This window comes from Arvicanthis niloticus, chromosome 1 (assembly GCF_011762505.2).
Source record: "Arvicanthis niloticus isolate mArvNil1 chromosome 1, mArvNil1.pat.X, whole genome shotgun sequence".
Lineage (NCBI taxonomy): Eukaryota > Metazoa > Chordata > Mammalia > Rodentia > Muridae > Arvicanthis > Arvicanthis niloticus.
In genome coordinates, this window is record NC_047658.1 from 19,852,938 (window position 1) to 19,877,207 (window position 24,270).

Below are 24,270 nucleotides of genomic sequence, written 5' to 3' on the forward strand. Positions count from 1 at the left end.
TGACCTGGAGTCACACTTTGGCAGGTGATTGTCATCAACAGACTTGTGGCTTGTGGCAGATGGAAACATGCCCACTTGGTTGGCACCAGGTCAAAACAATACAGGCACAGTGGGTTCAGGGAAACCCAGTCCTGCCTAACATTCCATATCCCAGCATCCTCTCAGAAACACAGCTCTGGAAAACAGAAAGCGTTATTTTAAAGCCAAGCACCATATCAATACCATCGTTACCAATGTAACTAAGTCATGTCCATGCGCACAAAGGCATCTGTTTCTGAATCACAGCATGGGGCGGGTTGCAAAAGCTGTGCCATGTTCAGACACAGGGACTGTTAGGGATGCTGAGGTACTCATGGGAACATTATGCAGCCAAGATCCCTGCTCACCATGATGGAGAACCATGGCCTGCTCTGCCACCACCACCACCACACACCCAGGCTACGGCAAAGGCAGGGCAGTTAACCGAGCACACACAGATAGAGGATTCCTCTCAAATGCACGGGTCCTTATTTGTACATTTTAAAACAAAGCAACAGAGTTCCCCTTTTGTAGCTCGAAGATGAAGCCTCCAGCCCTCCTTCCCCCAGAGACACATACACTCTAGGACTAAAGATCACATTGCTGTGGATAAAGAAACTTGTGCCCTATTCAAAATGGAAATACTGTCATTAGGTCTGCCACAGGGTTGTGGGTAGATATCTTTTTAATTAAGCTTTAAAGGGGTGGAGCCAGAACATCTAGGTTTTTGTGAAGTCGTGGGTACACAAGGCTTGGGGCACCTCTGTGGTATGAAATGTGACAATCAGGTGGAGACAGGAGGACCACCCTTTGCTACATAGTGAGTCGGAGTCTAGCCTGTGCAACACAAATCCTTGTCCCCCAAAATAAAAAAAAGGAACAAATTGGTACAGGGCCAGGCAAGAGGCCTAATAAGGGGGTCCCTGGTGATACCTAGTGAAAAAGAGGACACCCTGCATCTTTGGAGGGTTGAAGGCCTATGGCAGGAGAGAAGAGACCAGAACCACAGTGTGACATCTGATGGAAGCCGAAAGCTTTGGAAGATCTTATGCCCTAGGCTTCTGTTTTCACAAGCTCTCAGAGAAGCTATTTGCAAGTTGATGCTTTATAAACATTCTTTTTTAAAATGAAGTTAAATTTTAACATATTTATTTTGTGCCTGAACAGGTGCCACAATGTACATGTGAAGTCAGAAAGCAACTTGGGGGAGTTAGTTCTTTCCTGCAGCCATGCATGTCCCAGGGATTGAATTTAGGCTACCTGGCTTGGCATCAATCAGCTTCACCCATTAGCCATCTCTCTGGCCCTAACTATTCTTTTCAATGAATCAGTACATAGACTCTCATTTGGCAGTGGAGGCCTGCAGTGGCCACTGAAAGCACAGGACTGATGACAGAGGTGGGCTGTGATAGCAGGACTCTGATGGAACCGTCCTGATACTGCCTGACTATGGCAGGACTTCAAAAGGCCCCTCCCTGTCCTCTAGAGCTTAAAGAGGGTCCCTGGGCTCGTTCTGTTTGCGTGAGGTTAAAAGGTGAACCATCTGTCTAAGAGGGCCTGAGTAAAAGTTATAAAACCATCTCAGGTCACCATGGGCAGCTCCCTGTCCACACTTGTCACATGTCACATCCATCATTCCCACCTGCCATGGAGGTTCAGCCATGTTAGAGATGAGCCATCCCTGAGTTTAACACCAGACTCATCACCTATCAGCCATGGTGTCTCTAAAGAAGCCCCTCACCATCTGTGAGTCTGTTTCCTCTCCTGTAAAACACTACTGCAGAGAGCCATGGAGCCATGTGCAAATGGCATCCCGAAGCATAGAAGTCAGTGGAGGGTAACTGCTGCACTCAGTGCTGGTGAGTGAGCGCAAGGCCTGTGCACAGCAGTCAAATACTCTGCCCTGGCTGGAAAGGAACTTATGGTGATCCTCCTGCTTCTGATTCCCGAGTGCATGTGGTAACAAAGTCTTCATGATCCATTGAAGTGTCATTTCCCACAATGTGGTGTGTGTGGGGTGTGGGGTGTGTGTGTGTGTGTGTGTGTGTGTAGTATGTGTGTGGGGTGCATGTGTAGTATATTTGTGTACTTTGTGCAGTATGTGTGTGGTGTGTAGTGTGTGTAGTTTGTGAGTGGTGTGTAGTGTGTGTAGTATGTGTTTAGTGTATAGTGTGTATGGTATGTGTGTATGGTGTGTATGTGTTGTATGAGTAGTGTGTATGTGGTGTGTGTGTGATGTGTGTGTAGTATCTGTGTTTGGTGTGTGGTTATGCATGTGTGGTGTGTGTAGTATGTGTGATGTGTGTAGCATGTTTGCATGTAGTATATGTGTGTGTATGGTGCTGTGGCTTGGATCCAGAGTTTCATGTACACTAAGCGTACACTCTGCTGATGAGCTACAGACCACTCCACCTGGGAGGCTCTCGTGGTGGGAATGGAGACAAGGGGTGTCTAACAACCAGGGAGGCCTTCCTGGAGGAGGAGACACAAAGCTGAAGCATGAAAGCAGCCACTTGAGGCACTTTGTGAACACTGTCACAAAGAGGCCACTGACATACTGACATTCCAACAGCACAAAAACAGCAAGACATTAATGATCGTCACGCCACCCAGAGTGAGTGCCACAAATAACCCAGTGAGGAGGGAGGGGGAGAGAGGAAGAATAGCGACAAGAATAGGAGTGGGGTGGGGACGAGAGAGAGAGAGAGAGAGAGAGAGAGAGAGAGAGAGAGAGAGAGAGGCTATTAAACACAGAACCATCAATCATATTGCACAATTTGTTCGGAAACACACACGACAAGCCTGCATGCTCTTCCCACTGTCGACCAGAAGGGTCGAAGTTTTGGCCTTGGATCTGCCCCGGGCTTGTCTTTTTTTGGCTCAGCTGATAGCCCAGAGTGGTGCTGGCAGGTTTTGGATACCAGCCATTTTTTTTATGAAGCCAATGCCGTTGCCCTCCAGCCAGATCAGTGGCATCCCTGGCAGGTGACAGATTGGAGAGGGGGTTGGGTGAGAGAGTGGGACTGGAAAGAATTAGATCCTGGGTAGAGCCCAGATTTCACAGGGAAGAGAGACAGTGGGGACAGGAGCTTCAGAGCATGGCAAATCAAGACCGCTTATCCTTCTGGGTGCCAAAGACGCTCTCTCTGTTCCTTGCCAATTGTGTGTCCTAGAAGGGAAGAGAGAACAGGACAGCTGCTGACAGAGTCAACAGTGGGTGCAGGCTCTGCAGACTGAAGCAGGCTGGACATGGGCTGGGCTTCCTTGTGCCAGGCTGAAGCCCTGCAGCCTGGGGCTGGCCAGCGTCCTCCTTGCCCTATCTGTAATGAGCCACACCGATAACACCAGCTCTTGGATAGAATTGGGAGGCAAGGGGAGGAACAACGTGACTGCACTGAGCAACCTCTCCCCACATTTATGGGCTCTGATACCCAAGAGAATTAACCTGCAGGAGGGAGCCTTGGGCTGGAGAGCCAGAGACTGTTCCGGAGGCTAGGGACTGTGTTTACTCTCAACTCTCGTTTCTATGTCAGAAATTTGCTGATTGTATTTGGGCTGCAGGGAAAAACTATTAAATCTGATAATGCCCGCTGCCACTGAGGCAGAGCCATCTGTCCTATGGGTCTGTGTGCCGATAAGAGCATTCCAACAAGAAGGTAATAAATTGTAGCCAGCACTGGGTAGACACCAGGGGCTGAGACAGGGAGGCAAGGCTCAGGCGAAGGAACCTTCCTGGGGCTGCTCTCCCCACCTCTGGGGGGTGTTCTCTCCTTAGGAGACTTTCAGGAAACACAGGGAGAAGATGGCTTCCCAAGCTGATGGGGGTTCTGGCTTGTGCTATTTTCCCCTAACATGCAGAATGGAGAAGGTGGGGAATTTGGGGCCAGTCTATAGACAGATTAAAGCCAGAGATGCCACTGGAGACAAATAATCTCTCTCTCTCTCTCTCTCTCCTTTGGGAGCTTGGTAAAAGCCAGAGGAGGCCAATTAGATGGCTCAGAGGAGAACACATGGTAGAAGAAAACTGCGTGCCACAAGTTGTCCTCTGATCCTAACATGCATGGTGTGGTGTACACACACACACACACACACACACACACACACACACACACACACACACACACACACAAATATTTATAGCCAGAAAAGGCCCTCAAAGGCACCAAAGGCTAAACGAGCAGAAAAGAAACAAGCCAACCGACCAAACAATCTCCTCACACATAGGGAATATCTCCTCGTGGCTAATCCAATTTATCCTTCCAGCTCCTATGCAAAAGCCCTTTTTTTTGCAAGGGCGGGGGGGGGGGATAGGGGTTGCTATGTAGCCCAGGCTGGCTTTAAATTTGCTGACACTGTCCTGCCTCAGATTCTTGAGTGCTGGGCTTCAGGCATGTGCCACCCCACCTGGCTTTTACAGTCTGTTGTGTTCCTTCTCACAGCCACAGGTATTTTATTTAGATTTCTCCATCACTGGATTTCACAGTCCGTGGAGTCAGGGTGATGGTTTTGTGTCGCGGCTTGAGGGCCCAGACTACAGAGCAAGAGAACTGGGCTCACATTCTGTTAGAAGCTAGCTGAGAGGCCTTGGGAAAGTTAGTTAATCTGGCTCAGCATCAAGGTTTTCATCTGCAAATGGAAATAAGGATATCCATGGCATGAATTATATGGCTTGGGGAATTAGATCTGAATGTTCCTACTGCTCCCCTACCTACCCAATTACCTATCCCAAAGGGTTCCTTTCTGGATTAAACAAGGGAACGGGAAATGGTGCCCATAGCCAGATGTGTGTCCAGTGGTCAATAGATGGGCATTGTTGTTAATGATCCTGATCATAAAAATAAATCTCCGTAACTGCACAACCTTGCCCAGGGATCAATAAACATGTTCTGGGCAAGTCAGACCCACAGACTATACCTGTCTGGGATTTCTAACTCAGAAGTGCTCAGCTGGCTAATTATGTTTGGAGAAAACTATAAAAACTTCCTGGGGAGGCCAGCGCTCTGGGACGAATGAATATCACGTACAGGACACTTCCAACTACGGGACCCTAATTACACTCAGTGTCACTAGGGCTTCTGTGTGGCTGAGATGTTAGAGTCGCCGACTCGCCAGGATTTGACAAGGCAGACTCACTGGGGATTTCTCACTGTGGCATCTGCACCCAGGCGGCTGCAGAGATCCAGAACTTTCATCCCCAGTATGGGCGATGCTAATGTTGCCCCAAGACCACACCTAGAGGGGGCTTCTGACCCCCCTTTCGGATTTACTGTTTGTGCATGTTTGTGTGTGTGTGTGTGTGTACACGCACACACACACGTGCGAGTGCCCCTGGAGTTATAGTGGCAATGAGCTACCTAACGTGCGTGCTAGGAAGCAAACTCTGGTCCTCTGCAAGAGCAACAGCACTCTTAACTGCTGACCCGGCTCTCCAGCCCCTTAAACTCTTAGTTTTTAAGTTAGTATAAAAAAAATGGGTTTCATTGTAACATTGCCATTGTAACATTATATCATACATATCACACATCACAGTAATTTTCTCATAGTCATCCCTTTGCCCTCATCTGTCCTTCTTCCTGTGCTTGTTGGTCCCCAATGCCTCTTAATAGGTAGGTTCCTTCTGTATATGTGTATATGTGTGTGTCTGTGCGTGTCTATATCTGTGTGTATCTGTGTCTATGTGTGTGTGTGTCTATGTGTGTGTGTCTGTGTGTCTGTGTGGACAGATAGACAGATTTCTGACTCTTTGGTCCAAAGTTGTGACGTCTTCTGAGTTGCAAAGAGCGCTGAGCATCACTGGTCTAGTGGCTTTGGGTATCTTGGAGCTGTGAAGAGCTTTTGTAATAGACTAGGTATGGCAGTGTACACCTTCAATATCAAACATTTAGGAGATGCGGAGGCGGCAGGATCAGGAGTTCAAGAGGAGTCTCACTACATAGAGAGTTCGAGAACAGTCTAGGCTAGATGAAACCTTGTCTCCAAAAATGGGGGCGGGGGGCAGGGAGGGGGAAAGAAGCAGAGAGGAGGAAAATCTAATATGTTAGTTGACCTGGGGTAGTAGAATCCTGAGCAGGGAAGTGGAGCTGCCCATGGGGATCTGGATGGCTTCTCCTTTACTAGCAGCCATTACAGAACACAGAGAGCTAGGATCCCCAAACTGAAGGCAGTGGGCTGACAGTCAGGCACCCAGCATCTCCTCGGGGCACAAGCTCCCCTGTCAACATCTCAGCTGACAGGACACAGAACCTTTTCCAGAACTGGATGCTGCTGCAGAGCCTCCACCCAGTCAGCCACGGCTAACACGGCCTCTCAAACTCATATGCATACCTACACAAGAGAATTGCAGAGTGAACCTTCTAGGGGCTGCCTAGCCCTTCCTGTCCTAAGCGTGACCCACCTTGGGCTGGAAGACATGGTTCTCCTTCCCGAGGTGGTCCACGATCCCAAAGATGCAGAGTGGCCCAGCAAAGCCCAGAAGGTCAGCCAGGATACGGAATGTGCTGCTGAGGACCAGGCGTCTCCCAAAGGCATGACAGAGAGCCCTCCAGATGGCCCGGGCACCCTGCTGGTTCTGCGTGTCCTTCCGCTGCCAAGAGAGTCCCACAGACAGGTCAGAGTGGCTGAGGGCTCAGCCATGGAGATCTCCCTCCTTCCAGGTCACCCCTGGATCCTGATGCCTGGGGAAAGCCCTGTGGTCATGCTCTCTGCAGACAGGTGAACTTCAGTAGGAAATCATGGTATCAACAGATTCGTGATAGGGCAGGTCTGATGGGGAAACTGAGGCCAGAGGCATCATCAAGTCACAGTGCTGGTAAGGGTTATGAAATCAGCATAGCACCATCTTGATGGATTGGCGTCCGCCATGCTCACTCATTACCTCTGTTTCAGCGTTTCTCTGAGTGCCAGGCAGACACACTAAAGGAATGCTGGGCAGGGCATGGAGTTGCAGAGCCTCAGCTTCCCCCTTACTGGTAAGAGCTGACCCCAGCCTGGACAAATTGGCAGGGATGTTGTAAGAACCAAGCCAACACCTTGCACTCCACACTGGGTGGAAACCTCCATCATTACAGCCATTGTCCATCAAAACAAAGAGCACGGGGATGGGAGAGTCGTGTAAAGCCACATCCCTTACCAAGCCTCAGTCTCCCCATTTTAACAGTGAGCATTTTGGACATGCTAACTTGAGCTATAAAGGCCACTCCAATCATGACCTATGAATATTTGGCCCTAGACTTCTGTACAACTGAGGGTGAGTCTCTTCCCCCTTCCTGGGTCTCTGGGCTTTGGCCTTCTGCCCTCTGAATCCTCATCTGTGACTCCATGAAAAGGCAGGGGGTGGGTGGTGGGTCTGGACTCACTGACCGCCTGGGCATCGAAGGCTGCACAGAGTCGCTGATAGTTGGTGAGGGCTCTCATGGCGATGGGCAGTTTTCCGATGGCCCGCAGGTCGATGGGCTTCTTGTGGGCAGTCTTGATGAAGGCATTCATCCACCAGTAGGTCCCCTTCGATAGCAGGTTAACGAAGGGCTGCAGGAAGCGCACACCCAGGTCCTGCAGGTCCTCAGGGGGCTTTACTTCCCTTGGTGTCTTGAAGAAGATGTACCTCTGTGGGGCATATGGGTGTAGGGCAGAGGTGGAGCGTGGGCAAGTCCACTGTCACCCAGCAAAGGTCTAGATGTGATGGTCTGCACTTGACTACCGAGAAATGTGTCCATCTATGGCCTGTAACTACTCCAGGAAAATGGCCTCCTGGGCACCAGGTCCAGGGCCTCCTTGCCTTGTGGCTGCTGTTCACTGAAGCTGCGTGTGAGCTGAGCTAGGGAAAAACTGAGGTCACCATTGCGAGTTGGTCAGTGTTGCCTGTCAATGTCACCTAGGAGACAAGCCTCTGGGCATGTCTGTATGGCACATCTACACTGGGCTAATTATGGAGGAAAATCCACCCTAGATGTGTGTGATGGTTTGTATATGCCAGGCCCAGCTCGCGATGTGATGATCTCTGCAGGTACTGTACTCATGCACAAAATGCTCCCATCCCCAGACATACACACGCATGCAAGTAATGTGTGTGTGTGTGTGTGTATAGAAAGAAAGTCTCACTGTGGCTCAAAGTAGCTCTGGTTAGCCTATAACTCAATATGTAGACCTAGAATTCACAGAGATCCGTCTGCCTCTGCCTCTTAAGTGCTGGAATTAAAGGTGTCAGCCACTATGCCTGGATAATTAAAATATAACTTTAAAATGTTCTTTAAAAGAAGGCAAGAAGCTGGGTGTGGTGGCACATGCCTTTAATCCCAGCACTCAGAAGACAGAGGCAGTTGGGTCTTTGTGAGTTCGAGGCCAGCCTGGTCAACAAAGTGGGTCTAGGACAATCAGGGCTACACAGAGAAATCCTGTCTCAAAACACCAAGAGAGATGGGGCGGGGGACAAGAGATCGAGCTAAGCACTTGCGTCAGCACGCCTCTCTCATGACCAGTTGCTTCACACTCCTGCCCGCCAAGCCTTTCCTGCTACTGTGACTCTACCCTTAAACAGCGAGGCAAAGCAAACCCTCTCTTCCCTAAGTTGTTTTTACCAGCTATACTGTCAGGGCAACAGCAAAAGTGACTACGATCTGCCGAGTTTGCAGAGCCTGAAGTGATGTGGAACTGGTTCAAATCCCACCTCAGACACCTGCTAGCAAGCCTCATGTAACCTGTTATTAAAGGGAGTGATGTGCACATAGCAGGGTCGCTGTGAGGGGATGCAAGGTTATCTCTCCTGGGGAGCACTAAAAACAGAAGAGCCTGGCAGGCAAATTCAAGAGCAGTTTACAGCCAGCTGAAGGCCCTAGCAAGAAAGAGTCACCACCCCTGTGTGTCTGCAGGGCAGGCAAAGGACTGTCTCCCTCAGTTCTGGTCACTCACAGTCTTCTGCCAGCAGATTATAATGCTGGTTTCACTTTAAGATGCATGCACATGTCCTGTGCTTAAACAACTCCCTTCCTGGGCATCTCTCCCACAGAACAGAGAGGTTAGCATGTTCTGTGTGAAGTCAAGAACATGGCAGTGAAGGGAATGTCGGTCCAGAGAATGATGGCTGCACCAATCATAGCTCATCTGCATGGCGGAACACTATACAGCCACTAAGAGACTGGATCTGCACCTCAGGCAGCTTGGAGGGAGCCCTGAGAAATGCTGGCCGAGATGACCATACTCAGAACATGACATATAATGCGATCTATTATCATAAAACAAACATTGAAGGGAAAAGCACTTTTATTTGTGTGTGTTGACAGAAAACCACTGGGGAGGTAATTGTTTAGATGGATATGAATGATGTCATATTAGTAAAAATAATACGGGAAGTAGGCTGTTTGAGTTGTGCGGGGCAACAAGGTTAGGTGACAGTACTTAGTCTAAGGTGGAGAAGAAAGAGCGAAGGAGAAAATAAACAATGACAAAGCAAAAGACACAGGTAAACACTCAGGAGATATGGTGGTTTGTATATGCTTGGCCCAGAGAGAGGTACTATTTGGAGGTGTGGCCTTGTTGGAGTAGGTGTGGCCTTGTTGGAGTGGGTGTGGCCTTGTGGGGATGGGCTTTGAGAGCTTCCTCCTAGCTGCTTGAGGAAGACAGTCTTCTGTTTGCTTTCGGAACAAGAGGTGGAACTCTCAGCTCCTCCTGCACCTTGGCTGCCTGGACACTGCCATGCTTCCTGCCATGATAATAATGGACTGAACCTCAGAACCTGTAAGCCAGCCCCAACTAAATGTTGCCCTTTATAAAAGTTGCCTTGGTTATGGTGTTATGGTGTTATGGTGTCTCTTCACAGCAGTAAAACCCTAACTAAGACAAGAGGCTAAGGCAGGAGGGTAGAAAGTGCAATAGCAACCTGGGCTATATTCCTTGCCTCAAACAAACAAACAAACAAACACCCAACCAACCAAAACAGACCACGAAAGACACATGCATGAGCAGTGTGGCCTCTACACACTCATGAGTGTGCCACTGAGTCCCCTGTCGCCAGCAAAAGAAGCAAAGAAAAGCAGACGCTTCCTCTTCTCTGTGAGAGTCAACCCTCCCTCATGCTTCCCTCTCCCTCTGGGTACTTGGTGTGAAGGGCTCCCCTGAAATCTACCTATGGCCTCGGTGACCTGTCTTGGGCAGGCATTACAGTGAGGTCTCATGAGCTCTGCTGAGTGGTGGCAGTGCCCAGATGCAAAGTGTCCCTGGTCAGAACCACACGCCTCACTTCCCTGCTTACCCTCACCCGGATGACATTGAGCTCCACAAGCAGCAGCATCCCGTAGAGGATCACCAGAAGCCCCGTGAGGCAGAAGCGCAGCTGAGAGAAGCCGATGGCGTGGTCATAGAACTTGACGAACTTGATGGTCTTAGTGATGAAGGCCAAGGTCCAATAGATGAGCAGAGCTGCGGAGGAGAGAGAGGAGTAGAAGATGCTGATCACGCATGTGTGCACCTCTGCAGGCGTGCAAACGTGGGAAAAGAGAGAACATATGTTCAGGAGGCACTGGGGGAGGGAGATGTTCAAATGCATTTTTGATGAGGGGGTGTGCATATGCGATTCTCACGTCATTCCCTTGATCGACCATTGATGGGCTTGATCACTGTGTGACACTGTCTTGCACATGTCTGAGAATGACCTTGAACTTCTAGTTGTCTCCCAAGTGTTGGGATTACAAGTGTGAGCCACCACACTTGGCTCCAGTGTCCCTTTGAGATGCGGGCCAGGCATCATAACACTCATGACAGACAGGTTGAGAAACATTGATGACACTGCAAGTCCAACAGGTCAGGAAATTAGCCATGGTGGTGGGGAAACGGCCCCCCTAAGTTACGGGCACTGTGCCAGGTGAGCACCCTAACGTGTTTTCTCTTTCATTCCTTACCACAACCTTGAGAAGAAAGTGGCTTGTCACCCCTATTTCAACCAGTCAAAGGGACCCAGCTGAAGGCTGGATAGCCCATGCAAGGTCACATTGTCATTAAGCAGCAGAGTTGAGCTTGCCAGTCTGTGGTGACTTCTGGTGGAATTCCCAACCCATTAGTTCTCATTAAGATGGTGACATCTTAATGATCATTAAATCCATCCTGTTTGTTCTGGATAAGGACACTGAGGTCCCAAGAGATGAAGTGAATTAGGCGTGTTCACTGCAGCTGTGATGACCAGAAAGTGAGGGAGGCCCAGGTTCCTCTCCTCACAGCCCAGTGACCACAGCGCCCCAACTTGGAAGCCTGGGACTATGGGGGACACAGAAATAGTCACTTCCTGTTCTATTGGGCAGTGCAGCAAAATGATTGGAGATAAGAGCCCTGCAGCCAAGCTCACTGGATTTACACACAACGGCTGGATGACCTTGGATAATCCATGTAGCACCAAGTGCATCCAACCCGTGGCCTAGGAAAGCTATGAATATTGCCCAACATAAAATTATAAACTTAAAACACTATCGATTTTATTTTGTAAGGCAGTGTAGAGTCCTCAAGTGTAGATTTTGTGCTTGGTGATATTACGTTGTAATATCAAAAGGTCAAACACACATGGCACTGTAACCCACTTAGACTTGAATTTCCTCATCCATCACTGGGGACAGTGACAGCACCGTCCCCAGTGTGAAAGCAATGTGTGGAAAGCATTTAGCACAGGGGGCCTGGCATGGAGCTTGGCTGCTCTTTGGGTATTAGCTGTTGATATTTTTATTAAAGCTGGATTTCAGATTTGGGGCAGTAGGCCTCAGAAGCCCTGGGTGAATTCTGTCCTAAATTCTCACCCCTCCCCCTAATCTGCCAGTTTGTCACTATTAGTTTGTGAGAGCAAACCCCAACACAGCTAGCTGAGTGGCCCTGGGGGATGTTGATGCTTGTCAGCTCCAGCATCCCTTGTCTCTGGAGTCCTGTACACATTCAGTGAGACCATCTTCAGCCACACACCCTGAAGCCAGGCCACGGTGAGTAAATGAGATTTGTACTCTGACCTCCACCCCTGAGTTATCAGCCCATCCTTTGAGAACAAGATGAGATCTGTTTGGCCTGGTCGTGGGCTGAGAAGCAGATCAAGATACCAGGCCTCACAGTGTGACCAAGACTGAATGTGGGCAAGAAGAGAGAAGGCAAGGGCTTCAGGACTGTGGTGATGGCTTCTCACTTGTGCTGCTCTCCAGGCCACAGGGACCCACAGGTGGATCTTTTGCCCAGAATGAGAAGGCCACCTACTGGGGCAGAGACGCTGGATTCTATAACAAGTCTGTGACTTAGGCATGGAGAACTTAGTACTCTTACCCAGATGGAAAACCAAGGCTCAAAGAGCCCAAGTGTCTTCTGCAAGGGCACACAGGAAGTTGGTGGTGGAGTCAGGGTGAGGGCCAGGGTGAGGTTCAGAGGGTCCCCTCCCACAGTGCCAAGCTCCAACATGTCACTGGAGACAGCAGTGTCCATTGGGCTGAGAAGCAGGTGCCAGGCAGTAGGCGTGAGTGGGGATAAGCAGAGTTCTAGGCTCTAGATCCCTTGATTCTTCTCTCCATTTGTCTCCCACTCCCAGGTCCTGAACATTACACCTGCACATCTGCACCCCACCCTCCCTGCCCTACCACATCTAGGCCACCATTATGTCTTTCCTTGACTACCTCAGGAACTTTGTGACTAGTTGTCACTTCCCCTTGCCCTCCCTCTATTCCAATATAACCTTCATATAATCATATTCAAAAGCTCACATTGCACCCACAGTCACAACCATCACTCACAGTACTCAAGGACTGGCCTGTAGGACATCTCCATAATCCTAGCATTTGACAGTGGGAAGCTGGAGGATCAGGAGTTCAAAGTCATCCTTGGTTACATAGTGAGTTTAAAGCTAACCTGGTCAACATAAGATTCTGCCTCAAAAAAAAAAAAAAAAAAAAAAAAAAAAAAAAAACCAAAAAAAACAAAAACAAAAAAAAAAACCAAGCAACCAATCAACAATAACAAAGAAATCAAAGCAAAGAAACCTCAATAATAATAATGATAATAATAATGATAATAATGATAATGATAATAATATATAATAGTGAGAGAAATCCAAATGTCCACCAATAGATGAGTGGATAGCAAAATATAGCCTAGCCAAATGATGGAATATCATTCAGCCTTAAAGGAAGGAAACTTTGATACACACTACAACATGGACAACTTAGAATAATTATTCTAAGTAAAGTAAACAAATTATAAAAGGATTTAAAAGTCCTTAATGAAGTTCTATAAAGACAGAGAATGGAATGCTAGGCCTGCGGGCTAGAGAAAGAAGAAGGAGGCATCAGTGTCTAATGTATTGGCTTGGGAAGCAGAAGGTCCTGGAGACAGACAGCGGTGATGGCTGCATAGAGCGTAAATGTTCTTAATATCATAGGATGGCACACATGATGGCTGACATGATCAATGCCATGTTATATACATATGAACACACACAGATGAAACCCCAAAAGAAGCAAGAGAACCTCAAGTTTGAGACCAGCCAGGTCTACACAGGGAGACCTTATTACAAAAACAGGAAAAAACGAACAAGCAACAACCATAACAACAATAACAACAACAACCACCACCACCAAACCAAAAGGCACTCAACTGCCCATTGCTGCTGGGAGAGGACCAGTACCCTGAATGGCCTTCAGCCTGCCAATTCCAGCTCCTTCCTGACTCCAGCTGTTCTTTCTCTTTCAGAACCTTTTGTGTCCTTGGTTCCTTGGGGCCTTTGCACAAACTCTCAGCTCTCATGGAAGCCCACCTCTCCTTTCTGTCTCCCTTTTCTCAGCTCATGTCTTTCTACAGTGTCCTCTGGGGCCCAGGATCACATTTCATGGGCTAGTTTAAGCTGTGAAACTCCAGGCCTGGGACCAGAGGCGGTCCTCCAGATCATGTGGCTTTTCCATGAACGTCTCTCTATCCATATAGCTTACCCTCCCCTCCCCCGCCTTTGTCTGATCTAGAATTTTCTAGACCCATGGAGCTTCCCCTGGGGCAAAGCTCCAACCAGAGGAGCTGAGGGAAGGGAAGAAACAATTGATTTCTTGGAAGGTATGAATCTATCCATGGTGCTGATTTGTGCCTGGAAAACAGAATCCTGAGTGCTTGTTGGAAAATTGAAATACTAGCTTTCAGGTGCTGACAATGTTCCTAAGACTCAGGGTAGCCAGGCGCTGCTAAGTCAGGTGGGGAAGGGTCCTCTTGGGGACTGCTGTTTGAAGCTTGGAGCTTTATCTGCCCTTCTGGCTACTACTCCAGACGTATCCATTCATTCACATGGGGTCCTGGGACAGGGGCATAGCTGGAGTGTCCTGATGGAACATTGCACCTACCATTGAAAGGTAGACCTGTGACTACACAGTAGGAAAATGCCATCTGCCTCAAGGCAAGGCAGCTATGTCACTCCAGCATGGAGAACTCCTGATTCTAGTGTCTTCTATTACATGCTTCGACCCATGAAGTGGCTTGCTGATACAGGATCAGAGACAACTGCAAATGATTGTAGGCTACACTGGGGCAGATCCACAGACTTATGGCTTTGGTGGCAGGAACACAGCTTGAGGACCCTTAGAAGCAGCCTGCTAGGATGCCTGATTTTGGTGATGCACCTGGGTGCAAGACTAGATTAGACCAAGTTCCTCACCCCTGAGGGTAGGCTTCCTGCTCTGTAGAAGGACAATAATGGGGCCCACCTCATAGGGCTGCAGCAAGGATTGAGTTAATATGAGCCTGGCATATAGGAAATACTCGAGTGTTTGCTGGTGTTGTTTTAAACCTTTCCATTTCATATCTGTATGCCACACAGGGGAGCGATGGTTCACAGAGCTACTGTGAGTATTAGTGAGACAAACCATGCAGGGAGGGTGTGGAGCACAGAGCCCAGCCCACAGTACACACTCTATAAAGGTCAGGCAGAGCCCAGCCCACGGTATACACTCCATAAAGGGCAGGCAGCATGGCTGCTCTTTCTGCCTGGGACCGCAATCATTTATGTCAGAAGCTGCAAGCTGAGTGTCTAAGAGTCAGCCAACCTTAGGTTTTGATCCTAGGCCTTTCTCTGCTCCCCATGAGACAGGCATCGGATGCCACCCATAAGCCCACATCTGCAGAACACATCTCCTGTCCCACCTTCCCCCAAACACCCAACTTATTTACCTTACTGTCTCCTTGACCCTGGGGTTGACCATCTTAGTGATGTTTCAAATCCAATATGCCTGAAACCCTGATCTTGCTCTTACCTCCTACCCTGAGGCCATCTTAGTGACCAGAGACACCTTTCACCGGGTGGTAGGACTCCAGATTTCCACAGGTGGCCCTGCTCACTGGGCTTGACTGTGTTGGTCTCACAGTCAGAAGACCTCTGCATGCGGTCTCTGCCTGGAGCCTCCCTGCTATCCTGCACAGACAACCACATCCACCACCCTCCTCCCTGAGCCCAACTTGCTTTCCTCCATGGCATCCTCAGCACCCGCTCCTTGGTTCATGTATTATCTTTACCCATCTGTCTCCTCCTCCAGACCACAAGCTCCATGGAGGCAGAGACCTCTCTTCATCTCTGGTTCCTAGCCTAGATTGGTTGCCTGGAGAAAGTTCTCAGTAAACGTTGGCTGAAGGAAAACCACCCCCCTCACCCCCGCCACGCCCCCATCCTTACCGATCAGCAGCTTGGGGAAGTTAGAGGTCTCAATGTTATGATAGTAGACCACAGAGGTGATGGCAGCCATGAACGCCATCCCAGCTGGCATGTACAAGTGGAGGTGGCGGGATTCTGTCACCCTGTGACGGGAGAAGAAAGAGGGGAAATGAGAGAGGGGATGTGGATGTGACCAGCACACAGTAGGGCAGCACAGGTTTTGTGCTTACTGTTCAACACATGGTAGTGTCTCAGATAACCACGGCATCCTTTCATATGCTAGTAATTCTTCCCGGTCTGTATCCTAAACATTCTGTGCATCCCAGTTCACTCAGTGCCAGCCCCATTTAACAGGAGCAGCACAGGTCAGCACTGACAGTGTCTCTGGATGCTGCACTACTGATGCAGATAGTGGTCCAGGTTTGCTGACTATCTGCCCTGTGCCAAGCGTGATTCTAAGTACCTGGTGAGTGATAAATTGTTTAATTAAGCCCCATAAAGTGGGCACCCAGTCACTTTATTCTATAACTAAGGGAACTAAGGTACAGATTGGCTAAGCAACATGTTCAAGACCAGGCCTTTGTTCTCAGGACTGAGGGACAAAGACACCTAGATAGTGCCATCCTGCTTTGACTCATAAAGGCCTCTGTGCTAGCAGGATGTGGGCATGGCGACAATTCACACTCGGGGCCAGCTCTTACTCTTAGACTTCAGCTTTCACCAAGAAGTGCAAGAGGTTGCCTCAGCTTTCCTGATCAACCCCCTTCCTACAGACAGCAAAACACAGACCCAGCCAGTCCAGCACTACAGGGCCAGGCGACAGGGCTGCCACCAACCTCTCTAGCACTACCCAGTCTGTTCTTTCAGTACCAGCAATGTTGGAAACCCTCTGCATCTCCAGCAAATCTGTTTCATCTTTCTGCTTCAGTGAGGTCCTTGCTGCACTATCCTGCTATCCCAGTATGCTATGCTCTGCTGCTGGATCCAGCAAGCCAAGAACCTTTGCCTTGAAAAGGCTAAGCATAGGCAAAGACCAACGCTTCTATTTGACTCAACAGTCCATGGTAGGGCTATTCCAAATGGACTAAAGGCTGAGGGAAAGCAAAAGAGGGGTACCAGCCAGGGAAAGCTTCCCAGAAGTTGTGGAACCAGACTGGTGTTTGAAGAATAAGTATTTGTTTAGCAGAGATTTCATGCCATATAGAGAAGTGTGCCATGCCAGGATTACTCCGGAAGGGCCCAAGTAAAGCCATGTGGGCAGCATGGGATATTTATTAAACAGTCCTCTTGCTCCTTGATGAAAAGCCACAGGTCATCCAGCCCCTAGGAGATAGATGGTGACGCCTTAAGCAGGCCAATTCTATACTCCTTTGCCAGGGGTTGGTCTGAGGGTGGCCATGCAATTCTGGCCACTGAGATGTGAAGCCAAGTTTGAAGAGCTTGATCTCCCCTGTAAGGGAGAGGAGCAGCTGGAGCATGCTCTCCCAAGCTTGCCCCTTCCTTCCTATGGGACACTCGCAACAGGGCAGCCACTTTGTGGTCACGAGAAAGTGATGGCTTGTCCACAGAAAACAGTGGGGGAAAGGCTGGGTACTTAGAGATATACCAAACTCCAAAACCAAGCTGAAAAGTCGGTTTTCTAGATTTCTTGTCAGGGGAGACGGTCATTGATGTTCTTTAAGCCTGGATATTACATCTCAGCAAAAAGGCTTGCAATTGATAGAGGAGATGAGAAAAGGCAAATACAGAGGACTGACAGCCACTGCTGAGGAAAGGGCTTCAGAACTCCTGCCTCCCTCTAGAAACAATGCTGGAGCGAATTTAAGAGATATAATCAGAGCAAGCATGCCACACTCTCAGTTATAATAGATCTTAGATGCTGAGAATAAAGTTGAGAGGAACAGAGGTGAAAATTTTCTCTATATGAGTCGGGCATACAGTAATTCGGGTAAAAACTCTCCCCATGTTCTCCCCTGACCCCTCTTCTCAGTCACCTGCACTGCTCTGGCCACGCAGCATTGGCAGGACCACACAGGCACAAGCTGCTACAGACTGAAGATACCTCAGTTAGTCACTGAATGTGGCTTAGTCTAAGCCATATCCCAGCTGGAGACAGTTGTCTTACCCAGCTCCAGCCCCACATGCCACAGGCCAGTGTGGAAATGGAGAGCCACAGGGCAGGTCTCTGACATCACCAACCAGCCCCCCTTTTATGTCCCTTCCTCACACTTGCTGACTCAGGGGTCTTGGCCTGGAGGACTAGGAGCCCAACGTCCAGCTGCAGACAAGCATCACTCCTTGGTGGGGATACACTCGGCAGGCCTGGGGTGTAGATAGTAGCAAAAGTGGGCATCTGGGCTGTTTCCTGCCAGTCCCCAGTCCCCGTGTCCTGGGAATAGATCTTCTGCCCCAGGCTCTGCGGCTGGGTTGTGGACCTTGTCTGTTTTCTCATTTTGCCTCCCTCAAATAGACAAGTGAAGGTTCCAGGGTTCATTTCACAGGTAGAAAAGACACGGCACACAAAGACTGAGTCACACACAGGTCCCACAGTTGGCATTGAGCAGAAGGCTGGGGCTCCTTCCTCTCCAGTTGGGGCATTTTCCTGCCACCCAGCCAATTATAACCTAGGGGTGTTACTGGTGGCCCGAGGGCTCACGAAGTTCTTTTCCTCAGTATATAAGTGCCACTTTGGCAGGGTCCTGGGTGGGAGTGGGAGGATTACAGACTAGTCACCACTATTTAAATATTGGTATCCCTTCTGGTATTCTTGTTGGTCTGTGAGGCTTTGATCAGCAGCAGGACCTGGTGCCTTGTCGAGGAGAGGCATGAAATTAGTGCTGATGCCTGGAGACTGGGGACAGCTGCAGGGTTCAGAACAGTATAATTGCAGCTCAGAGGAGCTGGACCTCAGATGCTCCAGCCAATGTCCACCCACAACTGTGACATCGCCTCCTGACACAGTCCCTGAGGGTCCCTGACTCCTCCATTCCATTCCACATCCCCTTCTGTCCCTCTCTCAGGACATACTTTATCTCCCATCATGGTCATCCCTCACCTACCTACTCCATGACTCTTCCTGCCATTCTCTGGCCTCCTCACCACACACTCAGCCTTCTGTCCACCAGTGCTGTGCCGAAGGCATCTCTCTTGGCCTCAAAACTGCAAGTTAAGCTCAACTCAGACAGGCAGCCTTCCACCTGAAGCCCTCCTCTAAGCCCCAGATCTGCTGCTCAGGCCAAAGTGTCATGGCTCCCTTCCTTGTGTCTACTGCTTCAGCCTTCTTCGTTCTTCCATCCCCTGTGGGCTAGCCTCATTCCCAAGACCATTTCTGCAGACCCAGCTTTACCCTAGGCCTTAAACCACTCTAGCCTAAATCATGCTTGTCACCTTTGCCGCAGCCCAGGCATGCCTGTTCCTCATTCCTCACCCTCCGGTGCTATAGTCTCCCGCCTCTACCACCCCCGCCCCACCCCGTCAGAACCCTTGTCATCTGTCTGGGCTCCGGGCTCCGCTCCAAAGCCCCCTCTGACCATCACCACCATGGAACCTGTCTGACACTGCCTTCTGATCTCCTCCTCCCAGATCATGTATGATTTGATTTATTTTCCTAGGAGTCAATCAATGTTTGCAGAGCTTCTGTGGGTTCTGCACTGTGAATACAAATAGGATGGGCACCCCAGATCTCACATCCTGACAGCTTTGCAAATGGAAACTGGGACATACATCCCGGTCTGTAGGAGAGGTGAGGGAAGGAGTGAGTGTGGGGAGAAGAAAGGGGCTAGAGGCAGGTGAGGCTGAATCGGGACAAAGATGAGGGCCCAGAGGACAGGGACTGAATCTTGTAAATGAATGGGAACCAAAGGGAGGCCTTCAGTAAGAACAAGTGACATGCTTTGCTGTCCCCTCACGTACTTCAGTCACTTTCAGAAGAGACCAGGTATTGCCCACAGCAGCTGGGGCTCTCTGACAGGCTCTACAATGGTCTCACACGGAACTGGTACAGAAATCTGCATCCCCTTTTTCCCTCTGACTGACGGTAGGCCCTGCATCTCCTATGTGTCTGGGGCCTAGCACAGTTCACACCAGGTTACAGGATGTAATAGCCAAGGTACTGGTTTATGGAAGGCATGTGAGCAGGTGCAGGAAGGGCCTCCTCCGGCTTCCCCAGAAGTCCCCTGGAGCAGGTCCGCTCTCTCCTCAGTTCTCAGTCGCTCACTCACCCATCAGACAGGATACCCTCAGCGATCTCACACACGAGGACGAAGAGCAGCATGAAGGTAAGGACCCAGCGGAGGTTGTGGCCTGGGAAATGGAGCCAGGTGCTGTGGTGAATGTGCACTTTGGAGCTCTGGCTGCCCCATCCTGCAGGGAGAGACGCAGAGGGTAGGAAGCCCACGTGGAGATCCAGCATGGTGATAGGGAGACCATACAAATCCTACTTCCCCGGGGCTGAGCAAATGAACTGAGTATCCAGGCACAAAGCCTGGACCTGCAGCCTGGTCCTAAGCAGGTAACACATTGACCTCTTGTTTGACTGGCTATTCATTCTGTTCCGTTTCTGATACCCATATGGGCACGCATTGCATGTTTCCTTGCTATTTCTGGCTAACCATTTATCTTTGTCAGTAACTAGCAGCTTCTTTCTGCAGCAGTTCTTTATTTTTGAGGCAGGGTCTAATGTTGCTTACAAGGCCTTGAACTTCCTGTGTAGCTGAAGATGACCTTAAACTCCCGATCCTCCTGCCTCCACCCCCCAAGAACCAGGATTTCCAGGAGAGCCAGGTTCAGCAACTTTTTACTGATTTAGTTCAATGGCCACCTCGCCCTTCTTCCTTCCCTAAAGAATTTTAAAGATTTGCTATTTCTCCTAATTGAAGTAAATGAACAATCAACACTCTGAACACAGCAGATTGGCCAGAGAGATTCAAGGACTTGGGAGAGGAGGCGACCAGAGTATAAAGTATTGTCCTCCAGGCTGGGCGCCCAACTTTGTAGACCACTTTCTGGCAAGCGCGCCGGGAGTTGAAAAGGTTGCTAAATCTGATCTGAGTTGACTCACACTGTCCTGGAGAAGTTACACGAGGAGGACTCGCGCCTTGTGGGGTGTCGGGGTACCGGCACCCAAACTCTATCTCCTCGCAGCATGGAATGGATCCTGGGCCGGAGGTCCGGCCGCTGGGACAACGCGAGGCTCGCTGGCCTCCACCACCAACCTCCCTAGCTGGAGCCTACGCTTTTGCCTGAGTCCAGTTGCGGCGGTGACAGCACGGGCACTGGGAAAGGATGGTCTGGCTCCCGCCGCAGCGCCACTCAGGGTGAGGTCGATTCCCTCGCAACCCTCCCTGGGCGTGCGGAGCCCCATCCGGGGTCAGGCTCTGCGGTAGCAAAACTTGGGGATCTCTAAGGTTGCTATCGCCCATCGTGTTTGGCGCGGGTTCAGGGATGGGGGAGGGTGCGAGGGAGGAGGCGCACAGCAGGGGACCCAGGAACACATGCGAGCCCGTAGTGCGGGACCGCTGGGGCCGCGCGCCACCCCCACCCCGCCACTCGTCCTTCTCCCGCGCGTCCTCCCTCCCTCCGTCGCGGCGAGCGCTCACCGATGAAGAGGATGGGAAAGGTGATGAAGAGCAGGAAGACATGTGGCACCACGTTGAGCGCGTCCACGAAGCAGCCGTTGTTGAGGACACCTTGGTCTACCCGGTAGGCAGCCGAGTGGTTCTCGGTGCCGCAGAAGGCCAAGGGCATGGTGGCGCGCGCACGGGCTCGGCTCCGGCTCCGCGCGCCTCCCGCGCCTGCCTCTGTCCCTCGCAGTACCCTGGGCTCCCGCACGGCCCGCCCCGCCCCGCCCCGCCCCGCCCCGCCCCCACCTGCCGCTGGGCCCCGCCCTTCCAGCTGCTCTTGTGGGGCGAGGGTGGGGTCTCACCCAATGCGCACGTGCGCTGGGTGCGCAGGCGAGGCGGTGTCTGAGTGGGAGTCGTAACCAAGATGATCCGGGTGAGCCCGGAGTGCGTGGATTTGGGATTCCCGAATGTAGATTCGCTGGAGCTCGGCTCAGCTGGATGTAGATCAGAGGGGTCCCCAGGGGAACAGAGTGGCACAAGCCCGCACCTGATTCGGTCCAAAGAAACTGCGAAGAACTTGAATTTAGGAGGGTGCTTGGGAATTTTCCAAGGGTCTCTGGCGCGGGGTCGCAGAGTGACCTCACAGCCTGTCCCAGTCTTTCACCCCAAAGTTCAAGGCCAGCCAGTGGGAACTTGGCCTGAACCCAGATTTCTCCTCTGTGGTGATTAGGGTTTTTTGTTTGTTTGTTTTGTTTTGTTTAAAGATTTTTTGCGCGCGCGCGCGCGCGTGTGTGTGTGTGTGTGTGTGTGTGTGTGTGTGTGTGTGTGTGCAGGTACCAATAGAGGCCAGAAGAGGAACTTGGATCCCCTGGAGCTGGAATTACTGGTGTTGAAAGCTGTCTGGCATGGGTGTTACTGGGAACAGAACTTGGACTCCTCAAGAGAGCCCATGGGAGTACTCTTAACCACGGAGACATCTCCCCAGCGCCCGAGAGTTTTTAATTGTCCACTTGCCACAATCTAGAATCAATTAAGAGCCTCAATTGAGGAATTGCCTAAATCAGGCTGGCCTGTGGGCATGTCTGTGGGTAACTGTCTTGATTATTAATTGGTGTGGGAAGACCCCACCCACTGTGGGCAACACTAGTTCATGAACAGGGCCCTGGACTGTGTAAGAGTGGAAAGAGCTAGCAAGGACCAGAGAGCAAGCAAGGGAGGACCAGAGAGCAAGCAAAGGAGGATCAGAGAGCAAGCAAGGGAGGACCAGAGAGCAAGCAAGGGAAGATCAGAGAGCAAGCAAGGGAAGACCAGAGAGCAAGCAAGGTTGGGCCAGAGAGCAAGGAAGGGAGGATCAGAGAATGAGCAAGGGAAGACCAGAGAGGAAGCTAATATGGTCCAGGTGGTTATTCTTTCTGTTTTGCCTGTGGATGTGATACTATAAGCACCTGTATGTATCCACCCCATTGCCGTGGCTCTATCATTCCTTTTTTTTTATATCATCATAATCATCATCTTCTCCCTCTTCCTCCTCCTCTTCCTCCTCTTCCCCCTCCTCCTCACCCTCCTCCTCCTCATCATCATCATCGTCACCATCATCACCATCACCATCATCGATGGAATCTTGCTATGTAGCCCTGAATTCACTGTGTGGCCCAGTGTGAGCCTCAAACTCACAACAATTTTCCTGCTCTAGGCTGGAGTTCTCTTTTGTTCTAGGTTTTCTCTACATTTTCTGCATTATTCACTGTGCAGTTACATGCTCAGCCATGTTGTCATGGATGCATAACCTTTCAGGCGACTGAGGACTGCATCCATATGAGGGCTGGGTGGGGGGGAGGGGGGCATACTAGTCTAGACTACCTACTGCTGTCATAGGTACCTCATTGCTATCAGTCACCAGAGGCGCTGCTTCTGTGTGCTCAGTGGCGCCACCCAGTGGCAGTTCTCAGAGCACATTCCCATCTTGAGGCAGCATATGATCAGACAGTATTCCCTGTCCTGACCTCACGGCAACTTCTTATGTTGTTTGGGTCCAGTCACCTTTCTGAACTTCAATTTCCTCATTTCTAAATGGGTGGGAGGATGAAGTCACATGAGTTGGGATGAGATCACAGGATCAAAGGGGCTTAGCACACAGGGGAGGCAGGTTCTTTATGGTCATTCAGTGTCTACAACTACCCTACCCTTGCCTCTCTTGGGTCCTTACAGAAAATAAAAAAGGTGTGGTCCATGTAAAGTTCTAGCAAAGAGAGCTGGAAGTGACTGGAGAGTGTTTTGTCTGCAGTCTCAGGGACCCGTTTACCTCAAGGACACATGTAGCTGCCGGGGAAGTCTCTCCTCAGCTGGCTCTAAAGTGAGACCGCACAGCCCACTGCCTGACACATGGGTTTGAGAGTTCTCTTGGAAAGCACGGTGTCTGTAGCTACCCAGGATGTGAGCTAGGACTGCTCTGTAGCTAGGCTTTAGAGCCACCTCAAATGCCATCAGTACAGGGTCACTAAAAACACAAGCCACCTACATGGTGTTGTCCTTCCCGAGGCTTCAGTGGGGCAAGCACAGAGAACACGGACAGGGAAACGTCTTGCAGACACAGGCCTGGAGGAGCATGTACTATGTGACATCCTTTATGGATGAAATGGACTTGTGTATGTGAGGGGTGGGCCTCTGGGCTTGCTAACCCTGGAGACCCTCCCACTTCTCTTGCAACAGGCACTGGAGAGTGCTGTAAGCAAAGGTACCCCCGCTCTGAGAATTCTCAACCATCCCGTGGCAGAACAAAAACCCACCTGGATTTAAGAGTCTGGATTCCCACTCGCTGGCAGGCAGGGTGGGTGTGGCTCTTCTGGGACTGATGTTCTCAGGCCTCTGTGTGGCTAACTGGGTAACTTGTGACCATGACAGAGGGTGTCCTCATGATGATAATGCCAGGAATGGAGTAGGTGGGGAACAATATGGGGCCATTGGTACCAGTAGAGAAAGATGCTTCCTCCTGCTCCCTTTACCCCCATGCCTGTGAAGCTGTGTTAGCTGGGAAGCAGACAGACAGTGCTTCAGTGGGTC

At 50.4% G+C, this 24,270-nt stretch overlaps 1 protein-coding gene across 5 annotated transcripts in view; it reads right to left on the reverse strand.

Moving 5' to 3' along the window:
* The window catches only part of Abcc8 (ATP binding cassette subfamily C member 8), a 74,878-nt gene extending 53,423 nt beyond the window's left edge, over positions 1 to 21,455 (reverse strand). For all 5 annotated transcript variants that reach the window (XR_013110529.1, XM_034516558.2, XM_076934503.1 and 2 more), the window contains exons 1-6: positions 21,247 to 21,455; positions 19,870 to 20,011; positions 15,671 to 15,792; positions 10,262 to 10,428; positions 7,378 to 7,620; positions 6,413 to 6,601 (exon numbers count right to left, since the gene is read on the reverse strand). Coding sequence is in view for 4 of the 5 variants with exons in the window: in XM_034516558.2 (XP_034372449.1) it covers positions 6,413 to 6,601; positions 7,378 to 7,620; positions 10,262 to 10,428; positions 15,671 to 15,792; positions 19,870 to 20,011; positions 21,247 to 21,394 (1,011 nt within the window). In the remaining variant the exon portion in view is untranslated. The remainder of the gene's footprint in view (positions 1 to 6,412; positions 6,602 to 7,377; positions 7,621 to 10,261; positions 10,429 to 15,670; positions 15,793 to 19,869; positions 20,012 to 21,246) is intronic.
* Positions 21,456 to 24,270: the final 2,815 nt, after the last annotated feature.